Source organism: Hyperolius riggenbachi, chromosome 8 (assembly GCF_040937935.1).
Source record: "Hyperolius riggenbachi isolate aHypRig1 chromosome 8, aHypRig1.pri, whole genome shotgun sequence".
Lineage (NCBI taxonomy): Eukaryota > Metazoa > Chordata > Amphibia > Anura > Hyperoliidae > Hyperolius > Hyperolius riggenbachi.
The window spans coordinates 245,353,386-245,366,538 of record NC_090653.1 but is presented as its reverse complement, the minus strand read 5'-3'; the positions used below and the strand labels follow the sequence as shown (position 1 = coordinate 245,366,538).

The window sequence follows — 13,153 nt, the reverse complement described above, 5'->3', positions numbered from 1 at the left end:
ATGTGTCCCCCATATATCCTCCTGTGTACCCCATGTTTCTTCCTGTGTCCTTTATGTGTCCTATTGTGTCTGCCATGTGTCCTCCATGTGTCCCAGGGGCGTAACAATAGACCCTGCAAGGGATGCAGCTGCAGGGGGCCCCAGAAGCCACAGGGGACCCTGTCCTGAGGGACTGTCAACCAAGGGCGAGGAGAAAAAAGCTTTCTGCTCTCTGCACAATTTTTCAAATTACTGCATCTGCTCAGCCACTGATAAGGAATCATACAAAGTTTTGCAGACAAAGATTTGTAGACAGTCCCTATTCAGAGTTCAGCAGAATCTTGCGTACAGTGCTGTTCTACCCCCAGCCTTTTACCCCTCCCCAAGTGCTGTGTCAGGTAGTGATGCTTGAGGAGTCTGGGCATGAAGAAAAAAAAGCTTTCTATTCTCTGCACAATTGTTCTAATGATTGCATCTGTTCAGCCACTGCTATGAATCATGAAAAGTTTTGTAGACAAAGATTTGTAGACAGTCCCTATGCAGTGTGCAGCAGGCTCTTCTGTGTACAGCCCCCAGCCCCCAACCTCTCTACCCCCCCCCCCCCCCCAAGTGCTCTGTACTGTGGTGATGCTGGAGAAGGCTGCAGACCAAGTGAGTGTAATAAGCTGAGGCCGGGAGTGCACTTGTCTGGCGGTTTTCTGTATGCATTTTCTGCACACCATGTGTGTCTGTATGTGTGAGCATGCACGTTTTATCATAGAAGCTAATGTAATTGATAGAGAAAATGCATGCAGGGGATGGGGAAAACACATTCAAGTGTGCACTAACCCTAGGTTCTCAACGTGTGGTACGCATACCCCAGGGGTTACTTCTGATGGTTCCAGAGGGTACTCAGGCTTAATATACTTAACCAAGAATAACAAATTTAGAGTTTTAGAAAATGATAAATCTTATTTAAACAACATCAAATTAGTATTTTAGCTAATTAAAAGCAATAGTCAATGCTTGGTAATTGTTTAGAACCAATTATGATGTACTACAATTTAATATATATAGAGATGGCCTGAGCGCAGAGCGCTCCCTGCTGCAGGCGTGCAGTCAAGGACGCGTGGCCACTGGGAAAGCATCTGTGCAGTAAGGCGCACTATGATGAATGCAGAAAAGACCCTGAGGTCATTCCCCATGGCCTGTTCGCTGCGAACAGTTGGGCAAACAGTTTGCTAGTGCTACATCACTAAATATATATTTCATAACATTGGTTCTCAGTTTACCTGTGCAGAAAGTGTGTGTGTGTGTGTGTGTGTGTGTGTGTGTGTGTGTGTGTGTGTGTGTGTGTGTGTGTGTGTGTGTGTGTGTGTGTGTGTGTGTGTGTGTGTGTGTGTGTGTGTGTGTGTGTGTGTGTGTGTGTGTGTGTGTGTGTGTGTGTGTGTGTGTGTGTGTGTGTGTGTGTGTGTGTGTGTGTGTGTGTGTGTGTGTGTGTGTGTGCGTGCGCGCGTGCGTGCGTCATCCAAAGTTATGCAGAGGGGCCCAGTGATTTCTAATTACGGCCTGATGTGTCCTTCTGTGTACTCATGTGCACTTTATGTGTCTTCTATGTGTCCTCCTATGTCCTCCATGTGTCCCCATGAGTGTCTTCTTCTGTCCCCAGTGTGCCTGCTCCCCCAGCTTGCCTCGGCTCCCTCCCCATGTAGCGTTATGTAGTGGCAGCTGGCTCATCTAATGGCACCCGTAGGGGATTGCAGACCTCCTTCTCCTCTGCATGGCTTGCTCTAGTAAACGGCTTGTGCTGATCACATCATCAGTACAAGCTGTTCACTAGAACAACTAAGCAGCTTGGGGCCCCAGTGTGAGTTTTATATGGAGCCCCAAGCACACTATTGAGATGGAGCCCCAACATCTACCAAGCAAATCTGCTGTGTATTTAGAGTGAGGAAACAGTTTGTTAAAGGGACACCGAGCTCAAAAACCTTTCCATAACGCTGCCTATTATGTCTTTCAGCTCTGCAGGAAAACTTCAATAAGAACTTTTTTGGCCAGCACCTGGCTCATGACATGATCTACCAGGCCTTGACTGAACACATGGACAATAAGAATCCCAAGAAGCCTCTGGTGTTATCCTTGCACGGCTGGATTGGAACTGGCAAGACCTTTGTTAGCAAAATCATTGCAGAGAGCATTTATCACTGGGGACTAGGAAGCCGATTTGTTCATCTCTCCCCACCTCATTCAAGCATGTCTTCATTTAAGGTATCATTATGCACATATCTGGAACCACAGGGTTCCTGAGAAATACTGTAGGTAATACAGCTGTTTCTGCGCCCGTGTTAACAGAATCTGTTGAGTTTTTTGGGCTATTTACACAGTTCCCTAGCAGAGAAAAGCGATATGGGACCATACCTTAAAGAGACACTAAATCGAAAAAAAAAATTATATGATTTGTATGTGTAGTACAGCTAAGAAATAAAGCATTAGGACCAGAGACATAAGTCTAATATTTGTTTCCAGTACAGGAAGAGTTAAGAAACTCCAGTTGTTATCTATGCAAATTGCCATTAAGCTCCACCACTTTCAAAGTCACAGAAAGCTCTGTATTATGAAGGATGTATCTTAACTGTATATATATATATTTTTTTTTTTTTTTGCAGAGAACAGTTCAGGACAGGTCTAAAGGTGCGTACACACACACACACACACACACACACACACACACACACACACACACACACACACACACACTACCGCCATCAACGACGGGTCCGCCGGACCCTCCCGCTGGGCGGATGTTCAGCTGACAGTAGTGCGTGTGTACGCGCTGTCGACGGACTGATAAGGCTGTTTCTGAATGATCCGCTGACCGGATCGTTCAGAAACAGCCTTATCAGTCCGCCAACAGCGCGTACACACGTGAATACTGTCGGCTAAAGACCGCCCAGCGGGAGAGTCCAGCGGACCCGTCGTTTCCTTTTGTAGTGCGTGTGTACACACCTCAAAGTTCACTGCCTGTTCTATAAAAATCATTTAGAGTGCTGAGTAGTGTGTAAACTGCAAATTTTAGAGAATGATGCAATGTTATAAAAAAATGCTGTATAACTGAAAATACAAATATGGCCCGGTGCACACCAAAAACCGCTAGCAGATCCGCAAAATGCTAGCAGATTTTGAAACGCTTTTTCTTCTTTTTCTGTAGCGTTTCAGCTAGCGTTTTGCGGTTTTGTCTAGTGGTTTTGGTGTAGTAGATTTCCTGTATTGTTACAGTAAAGCTGTTACTGAACAGCTACTGTAACAAAAACGCCTAGCAAACCGCTCTGAAGTGCCGTTTTTCAGAGCGGTTTGCGTTTTTCCTATACTTAACATTGAGGCAGAAACGCATCCACAATCCAAAAAATGCCTCACCCAGGCATTTTTCGTTTCTGCAAAATGCCTCCCGCTCTGGTGTGCACCACCCCATTGAGATACATTGACCAAGCAGATCCGCAGCCGCAAGTGGATCTGAAAACGCCCAAAAAGCCGCTCGGTGTGCACCAGCCCTATGAGAATATTTTTTTTTGCTAATAATGTTCTAGTAATTATCCGTACTACACAACCAATTCATTATATCATCATTTTTTTTTTTCGCTTCAGTGTCTCTTTAAGGTCTAATATTAATCTTGAAAAAAAATGGGCCTCGAGAACAGCTTTAAGTTATAAACCATAATATTGTTTTTTTTTTTGTTGTTGTTTTGTTGCTTTTTGTTTTTTGTTTTTGCAGTAGACCAAAAGCAACAAGAGCCCTTTGCTGAAAGTACTGCAAAACACTATATCACTTATTATGATCTATAAAGCACTAACATATTCTGTGGCGCTATACAAAGTAAGAAACAAACATGGGGTACATAATACAGACATTGGTGTGAAACCACAAATAGACACTGGTACAAAATGCAGAATTGGTAATTACAGTGACAAATGTAACAATGAATAACATGTATAACAAATGTTTAACACATTGTAAGATACAAAAGGAGTGACAAATTCCAAGATTCAAAAGGGTGAGAGAGCCCTGCCCTTGCAAGCTTGCAATCTAATGGAATGGGGAAGATACTTCTACAATGCAATGCAATTGTAGGACATCACTTGCAAAACCTGCCCAACATGCATAACCCTTAGGCTGGTTTCACACCATAAACCAGCGTTAGCATGTGGTGTGTCGCACCCGACGCATCGCACCGTCAAAAGCAGGCTTTCAGGGGACACCGCGCAATTGCGTGGTGTTTCCGTGTCTGGCCACTGGACAAGCAGGAAGTGATGCATGCGTGAGGTATGGGCAGATCGACCAAGAGACAGATCTCTCTCTGATTGATTTCAGCATGCAATCTTTTAGGAATTGGCCTCTTGACGCTGCATCAGCTACCTCTGTCGATGTCCCCCTAAATGGGGTTAATGGCTCTCACTTGCCTGGCCACCACGAGTGTCCAGCTGCACCTTCTTCCCCATTCGTGAATGGAGGAAACAGGGGGCTGGACAATCATAGCAGCCGGACAGATAAGAGATGTTAAAGGACAGGCACAAGGGGGCTATTAACATGTGGGGCAGGGCCGGTTTAAGCAACAATGGGGCCCCAGGGCAAAATAAACCTGGGGGGCCCCCCCAACATATACCCCGGAACAAAAATCGGCATTAGGGGACCTTTTTTGCAGCTGGTATAGTCAGGGTGTGAAGTCCCAATCGGTCGGAGCTCCACATTCTGGCTATCCCAGCCTACATGGGGGACAAGGGGTTAAACATTTTCAGGAGGGGGGACCCCACATAATTAAAAAAAAAAAAAATTTCCACACTCTAAACATAAAAAAAAAAATTGGGAAAATAGGAAAACATGCCAGGGATCTTCATACAGCCATATTGCGGCTGTATAGCGATCCCTGGCCAAAGCGCTGCGGCTGCGTATAGACCACCTGGAAACCCCGTCAGGAAATTTATTGCGCTTTCGTTTGATGCATGAAAAATTACACTACCGTTAGATTTGCTACTAAAAGTGACATTTACCGCATTTAAAAGTATACTTTTTTCCTTCGAAACTTTAAACTCGATTTTCTCAAAAACTATAAGGTCTTTTTGAAAAATTGGTTTTTCCTCTTATTCCTAATGATCTTCTTAACATATCCTGCAAATTTAGGGTTTCTAGCATTTAAGGTGCATTTGCTATCAACCATTAAATTCGGCAGGTTTTTAAATGTGTATTTTTTTTTTCCTTTGAAACTTTAAAATCGATTTTCTCAAAAACTATAAGGCCGATTTGAAAAAAGTTTTTTTCCTCTTGTAGCCACTGGGGGCCCCTACAAGCTCTGGGGCCCTGGGGCAGCTGCCTCCTTTGCCTTAATGGCAACGCCGGCCCTGATGTGGGGGACAGCGGCCAGTGGTTCCCTTGGGTTCTGCCGATATCACACATTGTTACCCCTGCACACCCATTTTCCAGCTTGCTTGATTTATACATTTGACTGATTTTGGCCCTGAAATTGGTTGAATTGTCGATCAGACCTGCTTATTGTGACACCAATTATCATGCGATTTAACCTCCCTGGCGGTAAGCCCGTGCTGAGCACGGGCTATGCCGCCGGGAGGCACCGCTCAGGCCCCGCTGGGCCGATTTGCATAATTTTTTTTTTGCTACACGCAGCTAGCACTTTGCTAGCTGCGTGTAGCATCTGATCGCCGCCGCTACCCGCCGATCCGCCGCAATTCCTCTCGCCGCGGCCGCCCCCCCCCCCCAGACCCCGTGCGCTGCCTGGCCAATCAGTGCCAGGCAGCGCTATGGGGCAGATCGGAGTCCCCTCTGACGTCACGACGTCGATGACGTCGGTGACGTCATCCCGCCCGTCGCCATGGCGACGGGGGAAGCCCTCCAGGAGATCCCGTTCTTTGAACGGGATCTCCTGATCTCCGATCGCCGGAGGCGATCGGAGGGGCTGGGGGGATGCCGCTGAGCAGCGGCTATCATGTAGCGAGACTTTGTCTCGCTACATGAAAAAAAAAAAAAAAAAATTAAAAAAAAAGATTTGCTGCCCCCTGGCGGATTTTTTGCAAACCGCCAGGGGGGTTAATAAAGTTATTGAATCGGATTGTCGATGGAGACGCAAAATCGGGCTTGGGATGTGGTAGAATAGGAGATTTTTAGCATGAGGGCCCTTTTAGTCTCAATGCATTGAGTTGCGTTGTGTTCTATTTAGGCAAATTGGACGCAACGCAATGCAGTTCAACGAATTAAGTCTAAAAGGGCCCTCAATGTGATGCTGACAGATCTTCAGACACTTCATGGGGCAACAATCAAGTCATCATATACCAGAGTCTCATATACCAGAGTCTAAAAGGATAACAAAAGATTTAGGTGTTGTCGGGGGGGGGGGGGGGGAGGAGCCTCTTAGTCTAATAGCAATAAGTGTATGACGGCTGGGGTGGGAGGGATGAAGGGGCGCACTTTGGTGTCTCAGCCTTGTGTCCCGGAGGACCTTGTCCTGGCTCTGTGCTCTAGTGCTACTATTAAAGTCCTAAGAGAGGGTATATAAAGTAATAAAGTACATATCACTGTGGTGGGAACATTACATTTTTTTTGAAGGGTGGGGGAGGGGGGGGGGGAGTTCTGTGAACTTTCTGAAGATTTCTGTGATAGTTTGTTGCTATCTGAATTGAAACCACATATAATTTAGTGAGTTCCTTAATGCTTCTTTCAGAGACTGCGGGAAAGTGCTAAGCATTGTGCAGCCTCTCTATTTATATTTGACTTAATGGCCAGCTTTGAAAATGTGAATAATATTCAATTTCTCCTGGAGGACCCAATTTTCCACCAGTCCATCTTCATTCTTCACAGGTAATTCAAACCAATCAAGAAGTTGTGTTTCTATCTGAGATGATTGCTAATTAAACAGCCCTAATGAGATGTACCATGCTATATTGTGCCTGTGCTGCTAATTGCCAGTACAATCCTCACAAAAGCCTCTGCACCATCTAACACTTCTCAAACTCTTATGTGTATCTTAATAAAATAGTATAAAAAACATGAAGAAATCATGTGGCGGGTCTGCATCGCATGACGCACTGCCTTTCCAATCGACAGATTCTTCAACCAGGGCCGGATTTTCCAGAAGGCACTGTAGGCACGAGTCTACAGGCACCTTATGTGGGAGAGGCAGCCCCCTGCAGATGTCCTCATGTGCCTCTGCTCCTTCCTCTGATGCAGTCAGAAGCATATGGTTCTGCAGGCAGTGTGAGTCAGCCTCCATCCTGCTAAAGCGGCTCTTCTCTGCACTACACCGGCAGCTCGAGCTTGAGCCTGCATGACAGTGTTCTCTGCCTCTAATACATCCCCTCCCCACCAACATAAAAATAGAATTTGCAGCCAATGCCCTGCACAGGCACTGTGGGACGAGCATGAAGCAGCTTAGGGAGAGCGAGGACCAAGAGTGAGGACAGAGCAATTGGGAAAGGCAGAGAAGCAGGGACAGTTATGCCATGCTGGCCTCCTCCGTTGTGTCCCCACCCAGTGACTAGTGATGGCCATTAGTGTTGGGCGAACACCTGGATGTTCGGGTTCGGGCCGAACAGGCCGAACATGGGCCAGATGTTCGGCATGTTCGGCCCGAACGCCGAACTCAATGGGAGTCAATGGGACCCCCGAACATGCCCATTTTGGGGGCCCCATGGGGTCGCAGGCATAAGGGGGGAGCATGCCCCGGTCGCGGGGGGGGGTCGGAAATTCCCCCCACCCCCTCCGCTAGCGCTCCCCCCTCTGCCCGCTTCCCCATACAAAAAGTTTGAAACAAGTTCAATAGTACCTGGGCTGGTGGCACTGGCTGGCAGTGGAGTGAGGAGGAGGAGGAGTCCGAGTAGCAGAGTGACGTTGAGGCCGGGCAGCGAGCTGTTCAGCGCTAGTACCCTTGTGGTACTTCCGCCCTTTCTCTGACCTCACGTCCTCTGCGTGATGACGCATACGAGGGTACGCGTGATGCGTACCCTCGTATGCAGAGGACGTGAGGTCAGAGAAAGGGCGGAAGTACCACAAGGGTACTAGCGCTGAACCGCCCGCTGCCCGGCCTCAACGTCACTCTGCTACTCGGACTCCTCCTCCTCCTCACTCCACTGCCAGCCAGTGCCACCAGCCCAGGTACTATTGAACTTGTTTCAAACTTTTTGTATGGGGAAGCGGGCAGAGGGGGGAGCGCTAGCGGAGGGGGTGGGGGGAATTTCCGACCCCCCCGCGATCGGGGCATGCTCCCCCCTTATGCCTGCGACCCCATGGGGGGCAGTATTCGGCCGAACAGGGCCCTGTTCGGCCGAACAGGGGCCCTGTTCGGCCATGCATTCAGTAGTTCGGCGAACCCCGAACAGTTTGGCCGAACACCACCAGGTGTTCGGCCGAACTCGAACATCACCCGAACAGGGTGATGTTCTGCAGAACCCGAACAGTGGCGAACACTGTTCGCCCAACACTAATGGCCATGACAAGGAGAACTCATGGAGAAGCATGTGATCAGTTGGGTCAGGTGATAAATATGTAAGTCTCTGATTTGCTAGACATGATCATGTGCTAAAGCAGGATGTGATCACAGCAAATCAGAGCTTTGCAAATCTATCATCTGATCAACCAATTCACATGCTTCTCCATTAGTTCTAACAGATATGACCATCACTACCAGTGACCTCTCCACAACTCAGGGAGCACCTGGTGATCTCTCCCTACTCCAAGCAGCACCAGTGACTTTTCCCTATCCCTGGCCGGATCTGTTGGCCTCCCCCAGCAGCACACAGTGATCACTCTCTACTCCCAGCAGCACCCAGTGACCCCTCTCTACCCATACAGGATGACCTCTTGCCCCTTCAACAGCAGTTTCAGTGATCTCTCCCTCTTCTCATCCCCATTAGCAACCCATGGGGACTTCTCCCAGTCCCATCCCCCAGCAGCACCCATAGTGACCTGTTCTCACCCCTTCATGCCATCTCTTCAACCCTGTCCCCTGCTCTACTAACCAACCCATTGCTTATCTCCAGAATGGGATAAGCACCTCTAAACATTTGTGTTTAAGTGAAAAAAAGTAAGCATTTAAAATCTGACCTGGTATCGTGTTTCAGATAAGCAACTGGCAGGGAAATAAAGGGAAGAGGAGAAATATATTATAGATAAACAGAACCCCCAGCATGCAACTGTTTGGCACTGACTACTAAAGGGCCAGTGCTCCTTAAAGAGACTCTGAAGTCTCATTAAAATCAAGGTTTTATATTAAAAATGTCGTTAACATTAATGCCCTAACTAAAACGCTGCATCCCCGTGGCTGAAATCTAACTAAATCCCCCCAAACTCCCTGGGGCACGCTGCGGGGAGCGCCTCCGTGAGAGGCAGAACTTTCAGCTGCAGCTCTGCCTCTACACGCATCAGCGCGTATCTCCGCCTCCCCTGCCCCTCTCATTCCTCCTTCACTGAGAGGGGCGGGAGAGAGGCGGAGATACTCGCTGATAGACTGAAGCTGCAGCTGAAAGCTCTGCCTCTCACGGAAGCGCACAGGGCAGCAAAATCCACGACCAAGAAAGTTGTGGATTTTGCGAGGGGAGTTTGGGGGGATTTAGTTAGATTTCAGCCGTGGGGATGCGGCGTTTTAGTTAGGGCCATTATGTTGAAGACATTTTTAATATAAAAACTTGATTTTAATGAGACTTCAGAGTCTCTTTAAGTATGTGATAACTCCAAACGATAACAGCAGAAAAAGTTTTGAAAGTTTTGAATTCAGGATTAGCATCTTTATCACTTTATACACTCAGACCAGTTGCTGTTGAAATTTGATTTTTATGGTGACAATACCGCTTTAACAAAAAAAAACACGATGCATCATGCTGCATGCATCATTTCATGTCAAACAGGGTTTAAAGGCAATTTAAAGGGAATTCGTGATTATGAGTCTTGATTCGTGATTACATGCGGTTATCCGACTCGTAACCGCAATCAAGTCATATATCCGTTTTTATCCGTGAACACGTCCAATTCGTGAGTGGGCAGAGTCGTGATCATGATCACTGGAATCCGTGATCGGGGGTATCTGAGCACCTTTGCTGTACACAGCCTTGTTTTTATTGGCAAAGACTGCACTGTATACATGAAGATATACTGTAGATTAAAAACACTATAGTCCTCAAATTAAATTTCCACTTTTACTACAGTAGAATGCCTTCATAGTAAACTCCAAGTGTCATGCTCACCAGCAGGCATTCCGTCTGGCGAGACTTTGCTTCGTGCAGATGAACTCCCAAAGACGCAGACACCCAGGATATGATGCAAAGTGATGTTTTATTTACAGTGAAGGTATGTACATCAACAGTATTCAAAGTAGATTCCAGACCGTGCAGGAACAAGCATGCAACATTATGTTCATGAAGCAGCTTTGCAGGAGTATTTACCCAGACAGGATTAGTAAGCTCAAGTCCACCAACAGGTATGTAAATATTCATCCGGAATTCAGCATACAGGACAAGAGCAAACACACAGGTTATCACTCCAAGAAGTCAGGCAGGACTGGAACAAACAGACGGATTCTAAATCCTAGGACTCAGGCAAGACAGGAACAGGACTGGAGCAACCAGACAGATATACATCCTAGGACTCAGGCAAGACAGGAACAAGCACTGAGGCTGCACAAGCAGAGAGGACAAACAATGCGACAGCAAAGGCTGCTGGGAAGTCTGGATCTAAGTACTCTGCTAATGAGGCACTCACCTTGCAGGTGTTCAGACACTCCCATGTAATCTCACTGCAGCAGGACTGAGCCAAATGCAAAGCCAGCCCATAACTGCAGTGAGAAACAGAACTGGGAATCCTTGCACACACACATGCAATTCCATTGCAGCAATGTGCAGACAAAAGCAAATGCAGAGTCAGCCCATCACTGCAATGACAGGCAGAACTGGGGATCCTAACACCAAGGAAGATGATACAAAGAAGGAAGGAGAAAAGGAAACTGGAGGAGGATACAAAGAAAGAAGGCGGGAAGGAGACTGGAGGAGGATACAAAGAAGGAAGGAGGGAAGGAGACTGGAGGAGGATACAAAGAAGGAAGGAGGGAAAGAGACTGGAGGAGGATACAAAGAAGGAAGGAGGGAAGGAGACTGGAGGAGGATACAAAGAAGGAAGGAGGGAAGGAGACTGGAGGAGGATACAAAGAACGAAGGAGGGAAGGATAGCAGCTTCTCATTCTCAGAGCCATTAAAGGGAACCTTAACTCTAAAAAAAATGAGTTTCACTTACCTGGGGCATCTACCAGCCCCCTGCAGCCAACCTGTGCCTCGTAGTCACTTACGGCTCCTCCAGTCCCCCGCTCCCAGCTAGTTTTGTTTTTGCCATCTCAGAGTTGGTGGGCTGCCACGCGTACCTTTGCATGCGTTCCCGCTGGTGCAGGAAGCTATCGCGGACATTAACACATACTTTTGTACGCGTTGCACCTGGTTTTATACACGTAATGTCCACAAAAGCTTCCTGCACCAGCGATGCAAAAGTATGCGTGGCGGCCCCACAAAACTAGCTGGCAGCAAGGGACTGGACCAGAGGAGCCGTGAGTGACTACGAGGGCACAGAGTTAAGGTTCCTTTAAGGAGATAATAAAATCCAACTTCTAGAGAAAGCACAAACATGTAAAAATGTTATTACAAAAGTAAAAAAGGTCCAAATTGACTGTGAGCTATGTGACACCTGAAAGGGTGCAAAGACTGTATGGTGAACATTAAGGGCCAGCAGCCTAATGGGTGAAGAAAAAAGTAAATAGATTAGGGGTCAAGATATCAAGTAAGATCCAGGTGATCATTTAACCCAAGAGGTTCTATGGCATTAGTACTCAGAATTCACACCACTTCTAGCCTTATTAAAAGTCCTCTTCTAGGAAATTCGCTTGATTCCAAACCTGAGAAGCAAAGTTTGTCCAAGTTGCTAGAATGTGCAACACGCATATGCTCAATCAATCTTGGGCAACCCTTGCCCGAGGGAGGTGAGCGTGCATGCTCCATATGGGGGAGGGAGGGGGAAAGCCCTAGACACCAGGGAACTGCAAAGTCACTAGACACCAGGGAATTATTTAGGGGTAGGAGGGGGCCTTTATACATCAGGGAACTTAACAAGGGAGGGGGGTAGCCACTAGACATTAAGGTTGGCCCTGCAATTTGGTTCCAGTGTTCAATTTCGGCCCACTTATTTGAGTTTGGCAGCCCTGTCCTAGGTGATATTTTCACCACTTAAAATAAAATGGGCTTGATTCACAAAAGGGTGCTAACTTAGTTAGCTTGCCTAAAAGCCCCTTACCACGCTTAAAGCCCTTTAGGGTGCGCAAAGTTTTGCGCGCTAAGTTGGCGTTCTCAAAGTGTAGAACTGCTCTAGCAAGCAAAACATCGCACCGGGTGCGATGAAAACGTTGCACCGGGTGCGCCTAAAACGTTGCACCGGGTGCGCCCCAAAATGTCGCACGGTGTGACGTTTCAGGCGCTCCCGGTGCAACGTTTTAGGCACACCCGGTGCAACGGTTTCATTGCACCCGGTGCGAAGTTTCGCGCGCTAGGGCATCGCTAAACTTTGCACGCGATCAATAAAAGCTTTAAGGCGTGCTAACTGAGTTAGCACCCTTTTGTGAATTGAGCCTAATGTCCTTTAAACCACCAGCAAGCAAGAAAATACTCTATTACTCTAAATACTGTAATACTTTAATAATATGGGCCACTAGCCCTTATGCAATTCATCTTCTCTACTGAGTTATCACCTAGGAAATAATTAGCTATATCGACTCTCTGCTCGGAGATAGGTGGAAATAGCAGATCGCTGTCGGGCTGCTCTACTGCGCAAACGCAAGTCTCCTGCGCCTGCATAGTAGAGCGGACCCGACAGAGATCAGCTATTTCTGCCTATCTCCGTGCTGAGAGCCGCAACAGCGCCCCCGCTGGAGCCAGGGAAGGTAAATAAATGTAGCTTGTCGAGCCTGGATTGCCGGAGACTTCGGGGGAGCCAGCGCTGGATTGCCTGCAGCTACAGTGGTGGGGGAAGCCTCATTGGCACCCTGAGGCTACCCCCTATTGAGGTGAGTACACCCCAGGAAAACTTTTTTTGTTACAGGTTCTCTTTAATATAACTTTTCAGCATTCTACAACTGAAAAACTACCCAAATGTTGGTGAGAAGGTACT

General features: G+C 47.3%; 1 protein-coding gene across 1 annotated transcript in view; it reads left to right on the top strand.

The window, feature by feature from the left end:
- LOC137527447 (torsin-1A-like) overlaps positions 1 to 13,153 on the top strand; it is a 40,856-nt gene that overhangs the window by 8,509 nt on the left and 19,194 nt on the right. The window contains exons 4-5 of the mRNA XM_068247962.1: positions 1,979 to 2,226; positions 6,684 to 6,820. Coding sequence (XP_068104063.1) covers positions 1,979 to 2,226; positions 6,684 to 6,820 — 385 coding nt within the window. The remainder of the gene's footprint in view (positions 1 to 1,978; positions 2,227 to 6,683; positions 6,821 to 13,153) is intronic.